The 26682-nt window shown below is 39.4% G+C and overlaps 1 protein-coding gene across 1 annotated transcript in view; it reads left to right on the top strand.

Annotated features, from left to right (window-relative positions):
* Positions 1 to 26682, top strand: part of csmd2 (CUB and Sushi multiple domains 2) — a 251575-nt gene that overhangs the window by 37589 nt on the left and 187304 nt on the right. The window contains exon 3 of the mRNA XM_053333740.1: positions 2839 to 2951. Coding sequence (XP_053189715.1) covers positions 2839 to 2951 — 113 coding nt within the window. The remainder of the gene's footprint in view (positions 1 to 2838; positions 2952 to 26682) is intronic.

Below are 26682 nucleotides of genomic sequence, written 5' to 3'. Positions count from 1 at the left end.
ACACTAAGAGATAAAATGGAAGAATGTAATAGATTGTAAAGGGTGGGGATACACATTCAGTGAGAGAGTGCATGTGGTAGCATAAAAAAAAATGAAAGTGGCACTTTGGGAAGGAAATTTCAAGAATGAGCTAAAGGTAAGGTTAGCAACATTGTCGTTTATTAGAATCTGTAAATCATGGATCTGATAACACATACTTCCATGTGTATGCAGATATGAATCAACCTGGACACCTGTTTTTTAATTAGTATTTGCACGAGTTGCAAGTACTGCCAGTATGTGGGTTGCAAACAAGTTAAATTGATTTAATAGCTGAACCTTGTAGAGCTGGTGCTGAAATATGTTCCTAATAAGACAAGGCTCATTAGTCCAACCTATCTTACTTGTTTCCAACATAATTTGATTCATTTGATTGGTCCCTACGAAGTTTTTTGTTTGGTATTGATATTATTTGGTGGTAAGTGGTAGCCTTAAGGAGAAGAAAGCTTGTTGCCAGTTCAATCCCCCCAGACTGGCAGGTGGGGAAAGTCAAGAAGCACTGGTTGCCCCTCCCTTATTACCACAACAGAGGGGTCCAGTGGAGCTGCTCAATGAACAGCAGGTCAGACTGTGGTTGTACTGTGGCAGCTTCCAGGTAAGAATATCCCCTGAATAAAAGAAAAGGCCATAGTACTTGTTACAATACTAATCTCTTGGATCTTATCTCTGAAAATCAGGAAAACTTGACAATAATCATACTAGGCGACTCTCACAGAATATTGAGGGAACAAATAACTATTGTTTTTAAACAATGAAAATCAATTATATTATCATATATTAGGATTTTGAAATATGCGTTAATTAAAAATAAATAAATAAGTGAATGCAATACGCTTCCGTACCGCAACGCAGCTAGTAATGTTAGCTCATGTTAGTGGAGCTAGCTTGTTATTCAACATTAGCCGCTTACAAACGCTGAGGGAAATTTGCACAGCGTGAGACAGAAAGCATAGCTGTAATTTTAACTATAAAGACAATTTGACTGAGTGTAAGGCTACACACACTGCTAGTAGCACTAACAGTAACGGGACCAGGGAACAGACCTGGTTTATTTTGTAATGAGGCTAACGCTAGCTTGAAACATTGTCAATATTAATTGGCTGCAAGTGCTAAAAAATGTGCGTCATCACTGACACCAGTTTAATAGAGGAAGACTGTTAGCAGCGTAAATGAACCTTAATGCATCTAAAACAATCTCTTTGTTAAAATTATCCATAAACAAACATTTATCCTAATGAAAATAACATTAAAAGACATTATGGACATAATATGAAGGTAAGCTTAATGTAACATTGAAGTGAAATAATGGCTTTCAGCTTGAGGATATCTACTGTAAAAGTACTATTAATTATAGATGATGCTGAGTTATCATTACTGGTCCTAGTTTATGATATCTAATAATTAGGAAACATTAAAGGAGAGAAGAGTATATGTGCTATTCTTGGGCAGTTAAACTTGACATTGTTTGTTTGACTAAAGATTGACTTACATATAATGAGAAGTGTGATAAAATCAGCTTACCATACTATAGTAAAAAGTATATTTTCAGATATTATCAAGTAGGAGCATTATTACACATATTCCCAGTGAAACAAGAATCATAAGCCCATGTTTATTTAACGCCTCTGAATCACTCATACTGTAGGTGTCATGATGAAACTTTGATTAAGACTAAGAATAGTCCTACATCAAAGTAAAGTAATGCTATTAAGTTATATATGAGGCATCCAACTCTGTAAGAAATGCCAGTTTGCCTTGTGGGTAAAGGGCATGAAACCTTTACATCAATCTAGACCATGATATGAAATTAATGGTCTTACTTTTTGGTTTTTGCAGAAAACTGAATTTCAATCTAGCAATACACTGAGCCAATTCACAGTTTTATTTTTAATTTTACTGTGTAGGAAGTTATATGTTTCTTGGCTTCATTAATTTAGGCTCTGTTTTGGCACCGCCGTTGGTCTGCTGTCACAGTACGGGGCATCTCTACGTCATGCGCACCTGGGCTACTTGGCTACAACATCAAAGATCATGCCTGCATAGCATAACCAATATGTGTGGATACTGCCTGTAACCCTCACCTACGCATGGAGCAATAACGTGATGAGCTGCAAGCTGTTCATGATAAATGAAACTGACAATCCCACTGCATATCACAGTGGGTTTTTTTTCGCATGCATATGTATATAATTTTAATTATGCCAAAAGTTGGATAAAAAACAGAAGTCTGAGATCTTTTAGCAAGTTAAAACCAATTTCACACTGAGATTTTTGATAAATATGGGTCCAAGTGGAACATTTCAACACAATAAAGAGTAAGTAAAATAGCCCCAAATGTAGAAACAACAAGATTGAGGCATGGAGAGATTTATAACAAATAAACATGTTTTCGGTTCCAGTTGTATTCCATATCTGAGAAGTTGTGGTTGGTTATTAGGAATGCTTGTTGACTCGAGGCATGACAGTTTTATGTTTGTTTGTCTGCTCAGCTGTTTGTTCATTCTCACACGGGCTGCTGTGTTTCTAATTCACTGCGGATACATGATTGCAATTACTCTGTCTTCACTGATGGAGAGAAATCTGTTGAGGTTTTTTCTTTTGTTGAGGTCTTGTCATTTTAATAATTTCTGGGTGATTCAGAACCTCATTATCCAAAAAGTATCCTTGAATGCCCGAGGGAACAGCTGACTTGATGGAAGCGGGCTTCCTACCTGACCTTGCAACCAACTGTGCTGTTGATTGGATCTTTTTTTTTTTTTTTGTCTGACCGTTATTGTCCTTCTGTCCATTTGTTCTCAGGTTAACGGGGTTCCAGCTGCCTTCACCCATTGTGAGTACAGGATCCAGGCTCACTTTGTGGCTGCTGTCTGACTACGCGGTCAGTGGGCAGGGATTTAAAGCTGTCTATGAAGGTAACACAACATCCATGATGTTCATTTTTGATCTATAAGAAAAGACAGTCATATTGTTACATTTTATTCAATGGCACACATATGGACGGGGTTAATTTGAGCTCAATCTTAGTACTTACACAACAAGAAAAACAGAAATTTGTGATTATTTGACTCCTATTGAAATTTAATCATCCCTAATTTATGTATGCGTCATTGCTCTCAAGTCAGTAATTTAGGTTTAGGTTTTGAATATGGAGGTATCTGTCCCAGACCTTACTGGCTCTCCTGTTTGCATGCATTAGATTATGAGCAAAAACTAAAAAAAGCCTACAAAGAACAGGGGAAAAACAAAGGGAGAAGAACAGAGAATATACCATGACTGATGCTGCAGAGCAGAATTAGCAGTGTGCACTGAACTAAGTGCATCATTGGATGTTTTAATTTAAAGCCATTCTATCCGGCTAGGTTATCATATCTCCCTTGCCAGGCAAGGACTGGGACCTTCATCATGGTGACATGGAATGCTTTATGACCCATGGCGGGATGATATTAATGATGGCACTCTTCAAACCCACGCAGGAGGAAAGGCGAGCCTAGGGAGGGGAAGGAAATACAAGCCAGTGACTAATTAGGCTAATTACCTGACAGGAGTTTGTCAGTCTTTTTGAGATATTGTGAACATGGGGATGTGGCTCGATGGAGCAACATCAAGTGACTTGGGAGGCCTAAGACCACGTTGCGTGACTGGATAAAACCAAAGACAAAGAGCAAAGAGAATGTTTGTTAACTCCATAGGGAGGCAATTGGGGCGTTGTGTCTTTCTTTCTCACTGGCGGAAAAAACATTGTCAGACTTGTCTAAGCTTCTGACCTTGAATGATGCAATTGTCTCTGACTGTACATATGTCTGCGGTTTACTGCATGAATTGAATACTATTGGTTAAGCTTGTTGAGCCATTAATGCTTACTTTCTCTGAATTATTTTGTCCCACACTGTACAGTCTGTGTGATTAATAATGTAAATCTTAAACCTTCTGATTTTGGTACCAGGGAGACTGGCTGAGTGATATCAAGCCCCTTGAGTACCAGGGGGGACAAGTGCAGTGCCATAATTACCTGTTCCCCAGCTCACATGACACTGGTGACACCAATTGAATTCAGTTAAACATTGATTTGAGAGTGGGAGATACAGGATGTATGCAGAGAAGCACAGAATCAATTCATTGTAAAAGAATGGATAGGCAACCACCTACAGTTTGCCTATACACACAATGTGCACACATTAGACAACTCTATTCCTTTTTCCTTAGAACTGCAACCCATTTCTGCTTTCCTTTATTGTATTCTGTTCTTGCTTTGAACTCATTTGGCAGGTTCCTCATGGCACACATAGGTTCTCTTTGACTTCTCTGTGCCACTGATATCCCACTAGGGCTCCCTGGCACAAAGGCCAGCGATAATGAACCTCCACCCCATGGCATGTCTGTTTTATCTCATTACTGACTGAAATTAACATGCGGCTTAAAATCAGCAGGCTAGTAAGAGGTCAACAAACAAAAACTGATTTCTGAGTTTATTCAGTGCTGGCCAAAGGAAATATTTAATAGGGTTTTAAAGAAATGTGCCTCTCTAACCTTTATTTGGACAGCATTAGCTCATGACTGAAACATTTAGTTAAGTGTTAGAAGATTAAAAGCTTTAATTTAAAACTTGCCCAGTTACATTTTCACAATAGATCTTTTCTTCTTTTTTTTTTTAATGCTTTGGCAGCCTCATACCTGCAGTCAGCAGGAGTAATGTGAAGTTTCAAATAACTTGTCTGCTTTTGAACTGCCTGGGAAGCAGAGAAACACCAGGAAGAAGTCACAGAAGTTGAATCAGTGCTTTGTGCCTCTTTGTATGAAGCTAGTCTGACCAAAAGCCACTGGCACAGAGCCACTGTTCTGCTTTTGATTTGATTTGTTCACAGTTAGAAATAGTGAACAGTGGTCAGCAGGGAACAAGTTTGAGAACGGGCAACAACCAAAGTTTGTACATAATCAAAGATCTCACTGTGTCACATCTTAGGAAGTTGCCACTTCTTGGTGTTGGGTGGTAATTTTAAATCCTGCTGATGTAGAAAACTCAGATTCATTGTCTGTAATCCCTCCCCCCTTAGTTATTTCTCACAGATAGTATACACAGATATGTACCTCAAGCTGTGCCTGTCAGAATAGCCTATTCTCATTTGGATTTCTCCACAATTGTTGTTTATTTAAGCAGTTTGTCACACTCCATTAGAGCCAGAGATATTCTTAAACAAATAGCACATGACCATAGGGCTGAACGATTTATCGTTTTCTGATCGAAATTGCGATTTCAGACAGCGCGATCATGTGATCGCCAAAGCTGCGGTTTTTGCAGCGCTCCTGACTGACCCAGGATCTGTTGTGTCAACTATTTTACACATACATGCCGTCTCCCTACCATCCTGCCAAGCTCACCAATCAGAAGCGGCATGCTACTCGTGGACAGGTCACGCTAACCAATCAGTATTAACCGGCTCCTTAATTATAATTATTCAGAAATAGCTTCAGCTGGACCAGAAGCGGAGATAGGGGATTTAATCCCCAAGAAAACCAGCACGTCGGTCATTTGGGAGTGTTTCGGGTTTGAGGCTGCAGACGTGCACCTGAAACAGGTACTGTGCAAAACCTGTCGCGCTAAAGTTGCAACATCCAGCGGAAATACAACCAATTTGTACCAGCACTTGAAAAATCAACACAAGCATTTGCATGACGAAAAAGTCCGGTGAAAAGTCCGGTGAAAATGATACTCAGGCCCACTGTAGCAAACAGACTACAATTACAGCATGTTCTGCCAGTGTAACTCCGTATGATAAGAGCAGCGGAGACACAGAGAGATTTAAAAACCTCCTCCGCACGCTGGACAGAAGATATATGATTCCCTCCCGCACCTACTTCAACCAGGTTGCCATCCCACAGCTGTACGCAGAGTGTAAATGCTGAGTGATGTAAAGATGTCAGGGAAGAGAGTATTATTGTTGATTTAAGTATTTTTGGGATTTTATTTGTTCTGCACTTCACCCTGACGTGTGGTGTCAGCCTTTGTTTAAAAAAAGATATTTGAGTTTTATTTTATTACCATTACTTGTCAAATTCACTTAAAAAGATAGTCCAGGTTTCTTAATATACAGTAGGGTTGAATAAAGTAAAGAGTTGTTGAATTTAGTTTTTCTTATTACTTATTTAACATTGTTTAGTTTTTTTGGAATTGTTTTGTATTCTATTTAGCTTTTTTTTTTTTTTAAATTAATACAATTAAGGATTTTTTGCCATACTTTTTTTAAGTACTCTTTTAGTTCTTCATTTGTAATAACTGCCATTGGTCTTTAGTTTTTATCCTTGCATTGGAGTAATAGCATTTAATGTTTTAATGTTACTGTACATTGTGAATATTGCACTGAAGCTTGATTTGAAGGAAATCGTGAATCAAATCGAAATCGCAATATCTGCCAGAAAAATCGCAATTAGATCTTTTCCTAAAATCGTTCAGCCCTACATGACCAGTCTTTTCCCTCTCCTCTAACTGTACAAGTCACCCTATTTTTATAGTGATAAAATGTGATGGGCAACCACAAGGCTTTATGCATAATGGAACTCTACATTATCTCATTTTATTGGCTCAGAGAAAGTCCTATTTATTACTGTGTGTTGATAGCTCATCCTAAGCATAGCTACAGTCCTTAACGGACCAAGTTATACCATAACCACCCCGTCAAATGACGGTTTATCTGCGAGCGACTTTATTTCCATAGTTTTACATTTTAATGCTATGATATTATTGCATTATTGTCGGCTGTCGGGGTGTTGTTTATTCTTTTTTCCTCACAAAACAATGCCAGCCAATTGGGATATGTAATGTTTACCTCAGGGGAAAGTACACTTCTGCATAATGTACTTTAGAATGTAGCATGCTAGTTGTATGTAGGTGGGCATTACCCAAAATGCCACTTATTTATGTCATAGTTGTGATGCAGCTTGGTTGTAAGCAGCCTGTTGTTTAGCAGCTAGGTTTGTTTTAACACAGGCTTTGTCTCACTGAATACATTCATATCCCTTGTTAGATCCATTTGTAGTCTATCTGTAGTGATTAGGTGTCTGTTACAAAGACACTTTGGACATTTGAGCTATTTTACTGTAAAGGCAATAAATAGTTAACAATCAGACATAATTGATTGGTAACCTGATCAATCTGCCTCTCCATTCTCTGCATTCTATTCATAGCTCCCTTTGTTTTATGCCAGTGCTTAATATCCCTCTGATTGGACAGGAGAAACACGCCTTATCTTTAGCTGTTGTTGTGCCTTCTCATTACATATGACCCACCACATAGCCAAAGACAACAACTGTTCTTCTTTGCTAATAGAGTGATTGTATTTTGCTGTTGTGGGAGGTGATCAGATGCAGGTCTGATTATGTTTTTGTGCACATAAGTGTGTACACTGTCTGTTGGGCCTGTGTGCGCGTGCGAGTATGCGTGTTGGTTTTGCTCACTGGATGTCCTTCCATTTTCTCAAATCGGATAAAAGTGTTTTTTTTTTTTTTTTTTCTTAGTCTGATTGGCTTTTCTCAGCAAAGCTTTTGGCAGTAAAACCTCAGTGTCCTGCAGCCTCTTTTTATTAGGACTGTGCTTACCATCCACCATTTTGGTGCGAGCCCATCTTCTCTGTATTAGATATCTGTTCTGTTTCAGCCCACACTGCAATAAGCCTAAGTGCTGCACAGTCCATCTCCCCAACACACTGCGTAATGGCCGAGACCACTCTGGAATCTCTCCCCTCTCATCACCATGGCAACCACCAGACTCTTTCTTTTTTTTTTCTGGCCTTATTCTTCTCTTTCTCTTTTCCATCTCTTTGCAAACTCTTTATTCATGTTTAATCTGTAGCTATAGAGAAGGAGGCTAACGGGGCAAAGGGAATTAGAAACATTTGCTGAGCTTCTGAAAATATCCACTGGGAATAGAAGAGAACTCTTATCTCTTCATGTCTTACTGCATTCCTTGCCCTCCTATTTATTCCCTTTCTCTCCTTTCTCTGCTCTACCTCAAATCTCAACTTCCCTGCTTTCCATACAGTATTTTGTTGCCTCTTTCCTCATGTTATCGGTAGCTCTCCCTCTCCCTCTTGAATATTAAAGTACCGTGATGATTATCTAGTCATGTGTTGCCAAGTTTCTCTTCCGTCTGTGTCTTAGTTGCATAGTCAATGTGTCTCCCAACTGGGTCAGACGAAGAAAGAACCACAGCCAGCTCTGCTGCACGACTCAAGCAGTCTGCCTTCTCAGCATTAAGTCACTGCAGGTATCTGAAATAGGTAAAAAAAAAAGACATGCACACAATATTTCATCAAGTAATGTAGTATAGTGCTGTATTATGAAGACGGAGATTAAAAAATGAAAACCGCAAATAATGAGGATCAGTCAGTGGGTACATGAGAGGTTTGATGAAACAATAAGTCTCAGTGGACAGTCACATTTTGTGAAAGTGAATAAAGGAGCAGCAGAGGGAGTCCTTCCAGCAGCACAGCCTTCTTATGCATCCATTGGAGCTGATCTACAATAGCGTCTCTATCTCCTTCACCTCGACCACCGCATCCCCCCCCTCTCTCTCTCCTTTGCAGAGAGATAGAGATGGGGGCTGAGTAGATGAGGGTGATGAGAGAGCAGTGAAGCATGAGTGAGTCTAGTGCCTAATTGAAAAATGAGGCTCTTCCCCTTAAGTCAGGGAGTTGACCAAATGAAAGTGTGATGACACATATGAAAGAAGAGTATAAACCTGGATCAAATCCTGCAGTCCTAATGTCCTATTTTCCCTCCACAGGGACTCATACACATGTTACTCTGGGGGTGTATTATTGCCCTGTTTATGTGCTTGCGTTTGTAATTTAAAGGGAGGCGCTGAAGGGGTTTTATAACCTGCTGAGCACCTAACAGATACTTCCCTTGGATGTAAAATTGTCGTTGATTAGGAAAGATAAACAAAAATAATTCTTTGCCAAAGAGCAATTTACATTGATTGAAAGAATGATTTTGATTACATATTCAGCAACATTCAGAAACCATAATCCTCCTATTTTCTCTATCGATATTTCCTACCTTGCAGTCTGCTCTTAAGTGATCCTATAAAAATCAGTCCTTTTTTATTTATTACATGTGGCCAGTAGCCTCTAGCATAAAATAATCACCCAACACCAAAACAAACATGAAAAACATGCCTATTACAATGTAAACAAATTACCATAACATGTTAAAAAAGATTATCAGCCCGACTGCAAATTATGTGCCCCAGTATTCCATACTTGTCTCTATAGTGATTACCGAGCTTTTGATCAAAGTAAATGAAACATGGAAAAAAACAGTCAAGTAAAATGAAAGTGGGTTTCTTACTTTTTCAGGAAGCTAATGTGTTAAGTATTTATCTGTACTTGCTGCACTCATGAAGAGATTGGGACCAGTCGGCAGTTCACAAACAGTCAGCTAAATAAAGTGCTACTATGAAAACACTAATTCACCTTATTCAGACTAGTATGCTCTTATTGAAGCTCTAAGTCAATATTCTTTTAATTATTGACAGGGCTACGTTATAAATGTCTTTCTTCACCTTCAGCATCAAATCTAGAGGCTGTGATTTGGAGCACAACAAGCTAGGAAATCTCTGTAAACGGCACCACGTTTCAGAGCGTGTGCAGTAGCATCTGCAGTACAAGGAACTTCTCTCCGGAGAGTTACAATCTTACCTCTGTTAATACTCTTTAGAGCCATTTCTAAACAAACTACAGTAATCGCTCTCTTTGGGAGTGAAGAAACATGTCACCCAATGCCTTTCATGTGTTTTTGGACAACAATGGCGCTCGACAGCACAGAGGATTACATACATGCACAATACTTGTAAGTAGGATGAGTTCATTGTTGGTTTTGCTCAGCACATGAGATTTGACTTCAAGAAAAATATAGGAAATCACTAGTGTTACCCGTTCAACTGTAAACATAGTTTTAAGCTACCGCCCGCCACATGAAGCATAGTGTTTGTTAAAACTGTGCAATACAAATAGTATACCATGGAGTAGATATGGTTGGAAATAGTTTATTATAGAGTAAATATGTTAAGAATGCATATCCAACAAGCTTGGATTTCTTTTACAGCTCAAAAACTGCCAGCTGCTGACTTTAGTTCTTTCCGGTCTGACTTGATTGCTCTCTGGACCGACCTGGTTATGAATGCACTTAGTGTGGTGTGTGTATGCGTGTGTGTGTATGTATCCAAAGCACATATTCACAGCAGTCTTTCCTCAGCTGTGAAAACAAGGAGGCTGATGCCACTGTGTTTGCATGCTAATCAGCTTCTCTCTCTCTCTTCCCCTTTCTGTCTGCTTATTCACACATTTTAGTGAGATTCTTAAATTGAGCTTTGCCTGAATGCTTCCATTGAGTCTTAATGATGTTGGGATAGAAAACAGTGATGATATAATTATTATTATTATTATTATTAAGAAAACTTTTTTTAGATAGCGTTGGCATATTGGTAATTAATATTGTTATGACAACTCCGCCTCTACTCTAATTATACTGGCAATATGAAAGCAATACATTAAAGGGGCAGGAAATAAGTCATTTTCAAATAAGCATTTTCATAAAATAAAAAACGTCTATTCTTAATGTCACTACTTCAAGGCTGATTATCTAAGATATACAGTACCAGTCAAACATTTGGACACCATTCCCTTGAATAAGGAACTGTTGAGTGGTGCTGTGTACCTCTTAGGAACCATGCTCTCCAATACAGTTAAACAGAGCAAAGCTTAACACATACAGCTGAACCCAGAATACATCTAATACTGTTGCTTTAAACAATGTATTATTTAGTTTTTATCACAGTAATACTTGCTGCAGGTGGATGTCTTTGAATAGTTCAAACTGTGGCTTGACTGTTGTGTGATAGAAACGAATCAAATGCCCCAACAGTAGGTATTTGTGTATGAGCAGTGCCTCCGTGTGCTGTGTTTGTGCTCTATAGGAGATTTGTACATTTTCGTAGGAATATTTAGCATTTTCCTTCAACTGCAGAACAACTACAGACATTATGGATTAACTAACCATTAATTTGTTCTTGAAACAGTCCTTAATCTTTTATCAGAAAGTTCATGTTATTTCATAGTTCTACATGGAGTCTGAAGAAGACAGGGTCACAGTATAGTAAAAATAAATCATGTGGAAATGCTATTCACAGGGATGCAGTGTAGGCTTTAATCAGCTTGAAGAGAGACATAAAATAGTTTACTCAGTAGTGAGCAGGAAATTGAGATTGTGGACACTTGTCATCAATAGTAAAATGTATCTTCTATCGTGGCATTTTTAAGGGCATCTTATAGAAAATAAAAATAACTATAAAATAAATGTCTGAGGGTAAATGTATTTTGACTGTCATGACATGGAATTAAATTAGGACCCTGGCACTGGAACACCTACATCTAATTCAGCTATCATTGATGTTATTAGTTACATAGTTTGCACTTTTAGACACATTTCTGGATCTATTACATTGACTTAATTGTTGTTTCACTTCCTAAGTACGCTGCTGAAATTTGATGTGCTTACTCCTTTGTCTCTGTGTATCTTCTGAGAGCATTGTTTCAGCATGAAGTATAACTCTGTAAAGTTGAGCGCCCCAAACATTTTTACAAGACAACCAATGAGTTCAACTGGAGGACGAGATGATCTGTATTCTTTTCAGGCACCACCCGTCTGTCAATGGAGTTGTGCAGATGCAGTAGTAGCAACGGAGCCTTTTAAAATTTAGATTTGAAATGTCAACCATGTACAAGTTGAATAGAGCCTTGAACAGGAACCTACTGTAGGAGATTAGGGACATGTAGATGCCTCCAGACTTGGCCTCAGCCCAGTTCTTGTATGCTCGCAGGCGTATAAAGATTCACTTTTTGTTTTTACTGATGTCTGCTCTCCCACAAGTGTTGACTCACCGCTGTTATTTCAATGAAACCAGATGGGTGAATTCCTCATCTGGAATTTTTTGCAAAAAAAACTGTGTGTGTGAGCGTTTTTCTGTGTGCATTTCTGTGTGTCCTCTGCGACCAACCAGGTCAAGAACATCTTGAGCCTTTATTTTGCTGCTTTATATAATGTGAAAACCAGACCTTGTGAAACATTCTCGTTATTTCCAAAAAAATGTCTTTAGAGAACAAATTAAACAGTGTAGCCTTGTAAAGCCTTGTAAAGCCTTGTAAAAAAACACTATTTGATTGTGATTTCTACATGTTCTTCGTATATAATATATATATTTTTAAACTTGATTGCAGTATAATTTATCTCTTGAGCCTTGGCTCATGTTGTTACTGTTATGTATAAAACACCAGCTGCACTAAAACATTTACATTATAACATTAGTGCAGTCTGCTTAATTATAGAACAGCAAATACAAAAGGTAAAGTTCATCAGAGTTTTTCAGAAAAGGCAAACATTTTGGATACAATATTTACAACTAACCCTGGTGATTCTGGTTTAGTCAGGTCATTACAAACTTGCCCTCACAACAACAGAATACCCTTCAAATGTTGTGATAGACAGTATAACCACAAATCAAGAAGCGCTCCTATCAACAGCTGATTCCTCATGTATCTTAGATGTACTTGTTCATCAAAGCGAACTCCACAGTGACAGATAAATGTAATGTAAGAGGAAGGATGCCAGGAACAAGTGCTTCTATTGGAATGGAGCTCAAGTGCCTGAACTTAGCTCATGTTAAATGGAAGCCCGGCTATTATGGCTGTAATTTTAGTGTATTTAGTAATTTTCTTGGAAAATGTGGGCTGTTTGGCACGTCTGTGCAAGTAGAGCTTCTGCTCTGGCAGATTGTAGCTGTTATTAGTGTTTGGCATGGGAATGGGCCGCCAGCGCGTCTGACCGTTAAATGCTTCTGACAGTTAATTAATGGCTGATTGTTGTGCGGCAGTTCTCCGTCAGCCTAATGAAGACTGTTGCAGCTCACGCACACACTTGCATAAACATACTCTACTCTTGCATGCACACTGACTTTCACAAACAGAAACTTTACATCTGTATTTCAGTGCACAGGAAACATTCAGACAATTCAAGACATGTTAATGAGTTGTATGCAGTTCACCAATAGTGCATTTGTAGTCTGTCAATTAATTATCTTTTTAATAATTCAAGATAATTATCAGAGAAATAATCATATCTGGCTCTATTTCTCAATGTATCTTTTATTCTGGACAGAGTTAGAGACAGTTAAATGGTTTTGACGTCTGAACAATCTAAATGATTTGTACACTTGTCAGATGAGTGAATGAAGTCAAACAGTAGCTCCTCTGACTTAGTTCAAGTGTAATCATGCGTTGTATTGTTCTTAACTTCAGATGACTGCTGAGTTTGGCTTAGAAGAGTGATGTAGTTGTTGAAATCCTTCCAGTCGTCTTTGTACCTGCTTCACATTCTGTTCATATTTGATACTGAATCCCACACCTGAGCCTTTTTTGGATTGTTTTTCATATTTTCTTTAATCTTTTCTCTCTTTTTATAGAACTGACATGATCTAAGAGAGCTTTTGACAGTTCCCATTGCCCCGCAAGTCATTGCCAGGCATGTCTGCTCTGCCCAGCACTGCAAGACACTCATTTTTTTGGGTCTCTACCTTTATTCATTCTTGCCCTCTATTTGTTTTCTGGGTGAATGGGCAGCAAGACAGGGTCTGATCTGCGGTCAGGACAAGCTGTTGTTTTGCTCTCCAGATAAAGGGTGGAAAACAACACTCCCACACCATAGTCGCACACAAACAGATGCACACAGTACACGTATCCAAGCGCACCCATTTACACAAGTGTACACAGGAGTGCACACTCAAACGTAGCATGATGCCTCTGTTGCACAGTGGAGCATGCACAGAAAGGTCATGTTTCCTTGTGAACCTGTGGCTTTGGATCAGTTTGTTTGCAGTGCTGTAAAGCAGTCCAAGAAGTGTGTGCATGTCCATCTACGAAACCAGTTCTCTATAACTTGTGTGGGCGGCTACATATGGTATGCTTCTCAGCAGGAATGACACTGTGTGCAAAGTTAACATGTACTCACTGTAGGTCTGTCCCTGACTCAGGATATTAAAGTGACTCAGAGTTGGCACGTCAGCAGTCATATTCTCATCTATATTTCTCTATATTTATCTCTTTACGTACAGTGTTTCCCTATATTCAGTCCACCACTGCGGCAAAACTGCTAAAATTTCACACGATCAGTAAAATCAGTGGGCACATTGTGTGAGCATGATAACACCCCAGTTACCATGGAATTGTTTTGATTCAGATCTGGTTTAGGGAGCAGCAGAAGTGCCTGAAGTTAGTGACAACGGATTAGCCTAACCTGACCAGGCTCACTCACGGTGGACTGACCTTTGAGATGGACCAGCCATACTCATTTTAGTGTCAAAATGGAGAAATGTGTGGCTGCTGAATCTCTTCTGAGTTTTTCTTTGGCACCACTGATGCCTCAAAGCAGTTAACCTAGAGGAAACACTGCCATATTTCATTTTTGCAGGCCTGCATTCTAAACATTATTACTTTTTTCATTTTATTTCTTCAATACATCCTCCTATGAAAAATGATTACTCATGTCTCCACCCAGTTACTGCAGTTACAGTAGAATCAAGCACACCTGCAGAGCAGCCGCCACACATTTAACTGATGTAATAGCCTACACAAGGCTCATTTTTTACCAGCAAGACTTGTGTTTTAATGCTGCTGTTCATCGTGCGTGATGTGAAAATGTCAAATTTCCACACAGAGAGATAAAAAGTGTGCATCCTGGTATTATTTCAGTCATAGAATCCAAACACAGCTTGAAGTACGTCTTCTGTCAGCCGCTGGAGGAGACGGTGTAGATGCCAGTACACGTCTGTTTTTAAAAAGGAGTTTTGCCGACTTTGCTGCGTTTAACACTAGAGCTGAGAGGTTGGAGCACTGAAACACAGTCACTCTGTGTCGTGCCGTCCTCTGTTTCCCTCATCCCTCTGTGTTTCTGTCACAGTTTTGTATTTAGGTCATTTAGAGACAAGAATCTGTCAAAGTTTACAGATGTGTATAATGATGTGGCTATGAAGAAAAAGGCAGTGATTTGACTGACAAAATGCGAGTCGACTCAGGAGGTTATTGACTGATGCATCGACTCAGTGACTTTTAGGGGCCAGCGCTAACTCACTGACCATGTTCGAATCGTTCAGAAAAAGGAAATCCAACGCACTCCTTTAAGCAGATAGTTTTACTCAATTTGGAAAAGCTCAATTATGTTATTGAATTCAACTCTAAAAATTCAAAATAAATGCTTGATCTAAGCTGAATTATCACCTCTTCTTTTGTGTGTAAAGTCTAATCTTCTTAGTCTGTGGACCCTGTTTAGGCATGTATCTTACTATGAGCACAGGTTGTACTGCACTTCTCATAAAGTAAGGTCAGATATGCAATCGAGTGAGTTCCCATAGGTATATTTCTATTTTGAAGGTGACAAATAATATCCATCAGCCTCTTTTTCCGGTCTTATTGTGGCTTGAGCTGTGACTACAATGAGATAATAGACTATGAAATCTATGGCAAGGTACTCAAAAGTGTCCATAAAAACCATACAGTACAGATAACGGAGGATGCTTTTATTTTGAAGTGATACATTACAAAATGTTTGGAGGGAATTTATGGAATATATGATATAAACAAAATATGTCATAGATTATAGGGAGAAAAATATATCGTATTCCATCATTGTAGGATTTTCTGCAGTTTGAAATAGCATTGTTGTTGCGCTTCCAGCTAAAAAACAATCTTCAGCCCTGAATGGAAAAGACATATATGACAAGAAACAATGTATTCCTTGCTTACTGTTAAGACTTCACATGCTTCCGACAGAAAATCAATCACTCAATGAATAAGTAAGCTCACGTTTACAGGAACCTATAAACATTTTCTACCCTTGTTTTTCACACAGTTCAACTGAGAAAAACATACAGTCCCTCTGGAACTGTGACCCTGTGCTGTGTGGATGTTTGACTGAGTGCCTGGAGCAAACAAGCTGTGTGTTTGTGTATGTGTGTGTTTGTTTCTGTATGATAGCGCATACTTGTGTGTGTCTATGTAACGAGCCGAGCGCATGTTAGAAGGCTGTCCCACTTTGGGGAAGTGACTGAGGTGTGAGCAGTGTGACAATGGCACATGTGACAAGCACTCTGAGGCCAGTACCAGGGCAGCAGTTTCGGATGTTTGTGTACTCTGTGTGTGTGTGTGTGTGTGTGTGTGTATGTATGTGCATTTCTATACTACACATACATACAAGATTGTTTGTGTGTGTGTGTGTGTGTGTGTGTGTGTGTGTGTGTGTGTGTGTGTGTGTGTGTGTGTGTGTGTGCAGTCAGGAAGAATGAACATTGAGGTGTTTCTCGCATGCCTGTCTTTTTTTGGCTTCTCTGAAAGGCCCTCTGTGCTCCCTGCTGTTTCCGCACTGACAGGCTACACACTGACAGGTCCTACCCTCACTGCATCCTAACAAAGAGAGAGCGGGAGATGGTGAGGAAGACAAGGGGGAGACACAAGAAAAGAGACATCAGCTGTAGCTGTAGGAGAAGGAGGTAGCCACAGAAATAACTGAGTGGGAGATGTATAGAGCGATGGGAGAGAGAAAAGGAAAACATGGGAATAGAAAAGTAGAAATGAAGAAGATAGGATTATTGAAGTGTAAGAGACACTTTCAGCTGTGAGGTAATGCATGAAGCTATGAAGGAATCTTGTTGGAGTCACATCATTGCGAAAAGCAGGTCAGAGGAGCACAGGGAACGCCACGTGGCACATTTGCTGCCCTGTTGCACCTTCACAGCACTAACCCATCTCCACTACCAATGAGCCTATCTCTCCAAAAAAAACACCTGGAAGCCCAATTGCTCTCACTTCTCCCCCACCACTTTACACTTCATTATTGGGGTTTTGACCACATAAAATGTCACCTGAAACACTTCATCCCCTTTACCCAACTTGCTTGACTTCTCCTAAAGGTTACTCATGTTGTTATTCCTCTACTGTTTATGTGTGATAGCAGTCGGTGAACAAAGTCTGCCACTTTATGAAAGTATGTAATTAAGTGCCTCGGTTGGCCTATTGTAAATGTCACCTGCTCAGCCCTCTGGATCGTAGACTTTGATGTAATTAATTCCATCCTGAGATAACCCCCGTCAGCCAACTTGCTGTAAAGTAAAGGTGATGGTTCACCTTTTGAAACCGTGCCCCCTTTTCAGTGAAGGCTGTTAGGATAAATTCTATCCTACGTTTATGTCCACAGTAACTTCAATAATAGGAAGTGAATTAGTCATCCAAATGACATGTTTATACTCTGCACTCTACAGAGCCTTTTGATACTACTAGTTTAGTTTTAGATGGTTTGAATTTTAAGTATTAGTGAGTCCAGTGCTGGAGAAAATGCAAAAAAGCAAGAAAAAACCCAAAAGTAATGAAGTCCATCTTTTTCCACTGTAAATATATACACTGGAAAAGTAGGACTCTCACTCTTCATGACTTTCCAGTCACTTATTGGCAATCAGCACATCCACAGGCTTCTCATTTTTAGCCTGCAGCCATTGATTTTGCTGGCATCGGTGGATTTCATCAGCTATAGTTTATTAATGCTACTCTGTGGGTAAGCGAAATTGCAGAATGAAATGACCTTATCTCTGCTTCTCTCTCTCTCTCTTTTTTTAAAAACATTTCCATTTCGGCCTGCCACGATAATTACGTTGTTTACTTATTGTAAGATACATTGACATGACCCTGATCATTTCTGCTGACCTCAATATTGCCCATTGTGTTTAAGTGCACTAATGACAGGTAACAGTTTAACTTTCCGCTAACTACTAACTACTGACTGTTGCTGTCTGATTGCCCCTGATCGGAGGCTTTAAGTTCTCAGCAACTACATCAACTTCCATCCTAAGACGAGCTGGGTGCTTCAGAATAAAAGCACGTTAATTAATGAACAGCACTTTATTTGAGCTGGTTTTGACATGTAAGTGCAATTGTGATCTAAAATGGTCTTAAAATGACATAATATCATTCATCACAACTATTTCTGGGACAATATATCGTCCAATAAAAGTAGTTAGTTGGACAGGCCTACTTCAGTTCTCCCACTTTCTGTCTTTCCCTGCCTAACAGTCATTTTTATCCTTCTCTCCCAGCCTCTATCTCTCATCAGGATTAGCCGCCTTTGCTTGTTAGCGTGCTAGCTCTTTTTCTCCCTCGCTCCCACATTTGTTTCTCGTTACAATCCCTGTTTTGTGTGGATTAGTGCCCGTATTGTCCTCGGATTATGGTGTCATTGTTTCTGAGCTGGGATGAGGTAGGAGCGTGCTTCTGAATATGTGTGTGAGCGCACGCATGCACAGTATGATCAAGTGTATAGCCACATTTGAGACCGAGGTGATGAATCTCCTTTTTATTTCTTTACAACATGCAAGTAACACAACGTATAAAGCTTTGAAGTGCCTTACAGAAAGCCCTGTGACTCATGCTCTTTTCTTGTTTAATTGGCATTCGTCTGCTCATTGCCAAGTGTCAATGCAACAGTATGTTGTAGGTGTAAGCCATATGGTTGATAAAGCTGACCTTGGAGTAAATTAGTGATTAAAAGCTTTTCAGGTGTGAGGAAGGGTAGATGGGTGTTGGTGATATGTGCTGGGATTGTCGTGTTTTTTATGTCATGTTCAGTCACTCATCACAGAGAGAGAAAGGGAGAGAGTCAAAAAGTATTGAAAGAGGTTTGTGTATTGACTGCATAGCGGGAGATTCAGCAGGTGGGAGGCAGGGGGGAGGTCTGCAGGCAACACTGTGACCATCAAGATGCACTAAAAATTCCAGGTAATGCTATGTCAGACCTGTCATCTGTTGTTTGTTACCATACAGTATTTCACTGGCTTATTTACTGTCTTTTCTCACAGATGAATTAGTGTGACATTTTATTGATCCAAAAAACTGTTGTCGTTGGAGTTACAAAGTTGTTCACAAAGACATATAATCACCCTATCTTTCAGGTCTGATTTCTGGTGCAGTCTTTTCAGTTCCCCTCAATTGCTTTACTCAATTAGTTTGATTGGAATTAAACTTTTAACAGCATGAAGTGTATTTACTGAAGACTCCAGTATAGGCGACTTCAATAAACCCCCATTTATCATTAAGCAGCTGTGTAATCTAATACATCATTAAGATTGCCTTGCATGCATGTTATCATCCATGATGAAATACCCAGTGACGGTTATGAACAGTAACCAGTGCATTCTCTCTCATTGCTTTAATTGATATCAACCAACCGGCTCCTACTTGGCTGCTGTGTTTAATCATTTCTCCGTTTACTAGACTGCTCTAATGTGCAGCCATTCATCAGGCCGGACTTATTGATTGGCCGTTGCCAATTCCTCCTCTCATCCTTTTCAGACCTTATCGACTGTCGAGTATTCACTTGTTATCCACCTAAATGTCAAAGGTCAAATCTAATCTGGGAAGATGAAACTCTGTGTATAATTTTTTATTTTTTTTTTATATGTCAATTTGCACAATTAAATTAAATGAACATGGTTGTTTATATATTTGAAGTCATGCTTACTGACAAGATATAGGATTGCTGATTGTTGTGTATTGGATTGTAAATAATTCAGTCTATACTGTGATAAGTCGCTTTGCTGAATCTTTACAAGCAGCCCACGCTGATACATAAAACAGGGGGAAAAAAATTGTGGACAAACATACAGACTTTAAATGCACGGCGAGGCCCGCAAGGTACACAGAAACAAGCACTGCATAATTATATCATTCCCTCACACAATCACATGGGTCAGCTGTGTTTGTCCTAGCGCTTCTTCATTTATAGAAAATCAATGTTTGCCGTACTCAGTTGCATTTCCACAGTTTGACACCGACAGCGGTGGAAAAAGTCCAGGCCATTTCAGGTTGATTTACCGGAGGGAAGACAGACAACAGGGACGTGTCACGGAGAAATAAACCTTCCTCCACAGACCGCTCGGAAGTAGACAAATATCCTCACGAGTCAAACAGAAACCGGGCATTTGAACTGATTTGTGTTTATGCTCACGTTGATTTGTGTCCCCCCTCCGAAGGCGTCTCACTGTCTGCCTCTGTGTGTGCCCGACGAGCTCTCTCTTCAAGCTCACGTTGCAAACATGCCTTCACCGAAGCGTAAAGTGAAGGCACACCTGTTTGTTTTGTGTTTGTCTCTTACCCATCATTTGGCATCGCTATGTGCTCTATTTGAGGTCTTAATTCAACAATTGCTATTCAGTGTAATGAGGCAAAAACGAGGTACAAGCCGAGGTGTTGTGTCAAAGGGACGAGCTGGTGGATATTTTTATAACAGTGGGTGGGAAGTAAAAAAAAAATTGCCATGATCTTTTTGTGCAAATTGAGAGTTGAATTCTGCTTGGTTAGGCTTTATACTGTATGTGCCGGAGTGTGTAGCCCCTGAACAATGTGCTTTTGGCTCACAATGAGATCATCACATCTTATTTATGAGCTTTACTTAAATCATCTTCAAATGCCACTTGATTTAGCTGCAGCATTGAACACTGAGCTTCCTTCACATATTCCCACTGTTCATTTTCATTTGATATTGGTGGGTCTGATTCGATCACGTCTGCGGCAAACTATCTGTCATTGTGATCTCTGAGTTGAAAGGACACTGACTGTAGAGTGTTAAGATCTCCAGGGAACTATATCCCTATAGAAGGTCTGGAATCAGAAGAAAGGGACTAGCTTGGAGAATACTGGGTGGGATTTGAAGAAAATAAGGGATGCAGTAATACCAGGAATCTCCTCCTTTCACATAAAGTCACCCTCATTCCTTCTGGGGCTTGAGGGGGTCGAAGAAAAGGAGGAGTACGGAGTATTAAAAATATTATATAATATGCATCTTGCAGAAAATGCCTGAAGTAAAAGTATAATTTCAAATAAGGTGAGGAAGAAGAGAGGAAGGTGAGTCCTGATAGATTATCATATAGTAATGATAACATCGAGTCAAAAGTGAAGACATCTATAATGCAAAGTCACGATTTGAAAGCCAGAAGTGTCCACAGGGATTCTAAATTTAAACCAAGATGGAACAAAAAGATGAAAAATGAAGGCCGTGACAAATGCTGGTGTTGGTTATATAAGCCTGTGTCTGATATGCTGACCTCCCCATTCAATACTACAGTGGAAACTTGGCCTGTCCAATTGATCACTATAAGCAGATGATTATTATAACCTCATTTTTTCCTTTTACTGTATTTCTTACATGAATGCAGTACAGTAGAAAGTAATGAAACAGAATTTTGTACAGTAAAGCTGTTTTAAATTACACTACCAATTAAATTACTGCACAGTGTAATATCCTACTATATAATACAGTATAGCACTGTATATAACATATAGCTTACTGCAGTTCAAATTATGATTATACTATAGCCTAAAACATTATTGTGCTGTTTACAAATACAGTAGTGCAAATATGTTGCTACGCCACAGCTTGGCATTCAGTAGGGCTGGGAATCGATCCGAATTTCCTGGATCGATCCGATTCCGATTCATAAGGTCACGATCCGATTCGATCCACGATTCGATTCGATCCGATTCGATTCGATATCGATCTATTTACAGACATAATGCAAATAAATACTGTCCCATAGACAAAACAGCTCCATGTGTTTGTGATTGTGTACGTGTAAGAGTGACACAGAGAGAGAAGAGTTTTGTCTAAAATAAATACTTGATTTCTTGATCAAGTATTTATTTTAGACAAAAATCCAAGTATTATTTGAAATTTCAGTAACATATCCATGGCATTAAAACAATGACCAGAACTAAACAACAATGACCAAATAAAATATAAATAAATTAAAATTAAGTGGCCCTCTATATTGGAAAACTACAAGAACCCCCTGTACCCAGTCTTTGACAACCAGAAATGTGAAACTGTGAAATGCCATTTACAGGTTGTTCATGTAACAGATGGCTTGATTGAAAAAAATAAAATAAAAATAAAGTCTATTCTTTATACAACATCACACAGAAGGAGACACAGGTGACTACATTCAGGAACAACTTTTCTGTACTGCAGTATTCTCCAATGCAGCCATACAGGACAATCACCTTTTTATGCTCAGGCGTGAGAGAGAGAGAGAGAGAGAGAGAGAGAGAGAGAGAGAGAGAGAGAGAGAGAGAGAGAGAGAGAGGAGAGAGAGAGAGAGAGAGAGAGAGAGAGAGAGAGAGAGAGAGAGAGAGAGAGAGAGAGAGAGAGAGAGAGAGAGAGAGAGAGAGAGGAGAGAGAGAGAGAGAGAGAGTCGGTCATGTCAGCTGACTATCAGCTGATCGTAATGGCAGCATTTTGGACGGAGGGAAAGGGAACCGTTTTCTCAGTTTAATGTTTTTATGTATTTAATAGGTAAAGATACAGTATGCATAGACAGGCTAGTGTTGCCAAACATCAACCTTCATTCCAGAAGGTAATTTTAGTGGTGCCGCTTCAGCCATCTCGCTATCTTAAGTTTCGGTTTCGTTTAGCCGGCACTCGCTTTTTATAGTGCGCCTTGCGCGTCTGGAAAAGATCGATCCAGACATTTTTGGATCGATATCATGCTTTTTCAGCGTGAATCGATATCGGATCGCGGATCGATTTTTTTGACCACAGCCCTAGCATTCAGCGCATTTCTAAGTTTTGAACAGGTCTGAAAATAAACATCAGACTATCAATATCGAACTGCTAGCAGAGTTTGAAAACAAGTATCCATAAAATCCATAGGGGATTTTTAAAAACAACCCCCAGCATCAGCAAAAAGTTAACTGCATTAATAAATGAATTATTTAATTTAAAAGCATCTTACAGTCTCCTGCCTGTATGAGGATAACCAAATGAAGGGAAGGCAAAGTGTGTTATTATTAACGCCATGTCTCCAGCAGTGGAGAGCAACCTCTCTCTGCTTCACCATTAGCTCTGAGGAATGCCATCGCTGTACAAGACACTGAGTGGGTGCAGGGTTCTTGAGGTGAAACGGACTGAGCACTGAATGATTTTCTTCACCTCAGATTTGGTTGAAGTTGTTAAAAGCTGCAGTGTGTGTTGGTCAGTCGGTCGGTCTTGTTGTCTGTTGTTTTGCTCTATTAACGTTAGTCTCTGATTGATGGCATAGAAAGTGTTCACAATATATTTGACATCCATCTCACAAAGCTATTTGTTTTGTCTTTGCAATAGCTTCTTTTTTGAATGTGGATTACAAGGAAACTCTTTCATGGTGCTGCATTCCCGTCAAAGTTGACTTCTGCCTTTTTCTTTCTGGCAACATCAAATGCCAGAATATTCAATAAAGTTGAAGTTAGGTGGACAGGAAAAAAAAGCCTATGTACTGGAAAATTTAATGGATTTTATGATTTCATGACTCATCACATATAATTACATTTCAATAATTGGCCAAATGTACCTTGGTATTGTATTATGAATTACCTAAATGCGGTCTGCTTGATGATGATTTCAGGGTCGATGAGAGAGGCTGATTTAGACAAGCAGGATGTTCTAAATTGAACCAGTCAAACCACTTTACATTGCGGATATTATGGTTCACTCAAAGTGGGAATCCTCTCTGAAACTATTACAAGTTGTTTCATAGCAGTATTTCACAGCTCTTGATTTTTTTTTGCTAATTTAGTTTACATCTCTGATTATTCAAATGGTAGCGAAGGCAACCTAAGCTCTTCATCTATTGGAAATCATTGCCAGCTGCCAAACAGGCAGATCAGGCACTTGGTCTAAAGAAATTGTGATGGTAAGAAACGGTGATGACAGAATGATTTAACTGTTGAAAGCAGAGCATGCAAACCAAAGGCAGTGCTGAGCTGAAAACAGAACTAAAGATATTCACACACTAGATAAAAAAAATGTCATTGACCTTTTGTCCATGAAAGCCTTCATCATATGAGTCATTGTATTCTTTACTCCATTTGTACAATAAATACATTTGTGTTGTAGTATAAACAGATTAGTTATTAGTTGCTTGTATCACAGCCAGTCACAGCCAGTCACAGCCTGCAATGGAAAGTAGCATGAATCATTAAACTACCGGATCATTTATCATCAGTATAGTCATTTTTGGCATTTTGTTACAACTAATACAAAATGAGGTAAAGAAAACAAAAAAAATGAAAATGAAAATCCTACTGCTTTAGAAATAAACATGGTTTTTATGTAAATCGCTTCAAAAGTTTGTCCGTGAGGAGTCTAATGTTTGGTCCTCACAGCTTAGATTACACTCATCTATAGAATATCTGAGTCTGGCAGTAACAGGTCCGAGTGCAGGTGAAGTTGTGCTCTTCCCTCTCGAGGAGAGCAGTGACGGCAGGAACAGCAGCAGTTTATCTGAAGTAATCGTTACCGGATGTTGTCTTTCCTGCCGGTCCTGTTGCCCTTCTGCCTCCATTCTTTGTTCTTCTTCTTTCAGTTGTTTCATCTTCTCTCTGTGTAATCCGGATCAAATAAATATGCTCGACCGTTTAAAGTGAAAGGACTCAGCATCGTCCTCATAATAGTCCACGGGATAATCCGTCTTTGCAATTTAGTTTCCTTACAGTCTAACCATGCTGAAAGTCAGCCTCATACATGTCAACAAACACTGTGCAAAGATGAATATGTGAGTGGTTCGGTTAGCCAGCAGACTGCACTGGATATAGATCTCTATACAGTTAGTCATGATGCTCCTTAACTGCCAGATGTGTCAATAAGCTAACATATCAGTTTTGATTATATGTCAATGTAGTATTCACCACTGGTTTCTGCTACCCCAAAGTGGCCATAAATCTGTTATTGCAGATTTTAGTTCCTAAGTGGTAGTCCATTACAAGTGATACAAACCAGTAGAGAAGAGTGTCTCTGCAGTCAGTGACAGTGATTTGATTCACTAGCATACATGTTCCTGTTCAGTTTGTCCTTGTGTTGTATTCAGACAGAGCACTGGTCTGTAGTTTTCACATGGCTGGAATTGTTTAGTGGTTGGTTTTGTAGGGGCAGCAAAGTATATTCAGCCTTGAGACTCAATGCCATTTTTCATCAAAATGAAACTTAGAATTCAAAAGCTAAATAATGGCTTCATATTAACTTTCCACTCTGAGAGACTTTTCAGTCAATCTGCACTTTCAGCTGCATTTTCAGCTTACTACCCTCCTGTGTCTGTCAAATTGGGTTTTAACTGCCAATATTTAGCTGAGTCTGGATTTGGCTTTTTTATGACGGAGTGTGTCACTTAACTCCGTCATCTGTTAGCAACATCATCTTGTTTGCTGAACTGCAATTTCCATGTCTGATAACCGTCTCTATTTTGTGTATAGATAGTTTGTACTGTGATTCTTCCATAACAAAGTATAATGGGAACTTGGAATGATCACCCTCAGAAAACATATCAGTATATAACTGGTGGATATACTTTCCATGCATTAAAGATAGTTTGAAGTATCCCCAATCTGTGATTCCTTCTTCCACTATAGCAGAGGACAGGAAGTAGTGGATGAGAAAGAAAGTGTGAGATTGAGGCGAAAAGCCAAGGTTAAGGTATTGATCATTCTTTCAAATGCAACCTCGCTTCATCAAGCCATTGCTGCTCTATTCTCTGCACAAGTCAGATAACTAAACGTAAGAGAATTGAAGAAGACATTGTTAACAGGATGTTAGTCTGAGTAGACATTTGACCTGTTAACCTGACAAGGAGAAGAATGCCTCTTATGTAACCGTTAGAAGGATGCTTACTCTTCTCATATGTGACTTTAATTTAAGATGATCGAGATTAGTGAGTCTCATATAACGGTCAACACTGTCCAATTTCCAGATTTACTGCATTCTAAGGACATTTCTGTGTCTCATATTCCCCACAAACTTGCTCGTTTACGCATCGTCACTTCCCCTTCCACAAATTCATCTGTGGTGGGCCTTCACTGTTTCCAAGGCAACCTGCAGGGGGGAAGAGAGGATGGGCTGAGGGGAGGAGAAAGCAAGACAAAAAGCAGGAAAACAAGATAGGAGGGCAGAAGGTTTCAGGTTTTTGCACCAACAACAGGACCTCAGGATGGCCATGTTGGTTCACCTGTCTGTAAGTCATACACAGGATGTGTTGACAACCTGCTGCTGGCCAGATTGCCATGAAATTTGATATTGATATTCAATGTCCCCTGAGGATGAATGCCAGTGTATTGGTGGCCCTTAGCCTTCCTTTAGTGTCACCATCGTGCCAAAATGTTCACTTCCAAATGATCAAATCTGAGCCGTCTTATTTTCCAAGCTCATTTTTGAACCTCATGGAATGAACTAGGAATGCACTTTTTTTTCTATCCTGTATTGATTCCCAATATGATACTCCAACACATGTTACTGTCTTATACCAAGTATGAAACCAGTGCTTGTTTCCAAATTTAATTATGTGTCTCCTCTGTGGCACTGATCAATTGTTTACATATAAGGTCACTGACATAGCTGCAGCTACACATCACACCTTCAGTGGAAACCATCCAACATGTATTTGCAAATTTCAGTAGTACAGCAACAGTCATAACATCAGTGTAGTCAGCATTCACGTTATCGCCTTGATTTGTGTGTGTGTGTGTGTGTGTGTGTGTG

Source organism: Scomber japonicus, chromosome 15 (genome assembly GCF_027409825.1).
Source record: "Scomber japonicus isolate fScoJap1 chromosome 15, fScoJap1.pri, whole genome shotgun sequence".
NCBI classification, from domain to species: Eukaryota; Metazoa; Chordata; class Actinopteri; order Scombriformes; family Scombridae; genus Scomber; species Scomber japonicus.
The sequence above is the reverse complement of the archived record's forward strand: the minus strand, read 5'-3'. Positions and strand labels throughout refer to the sequence as shown.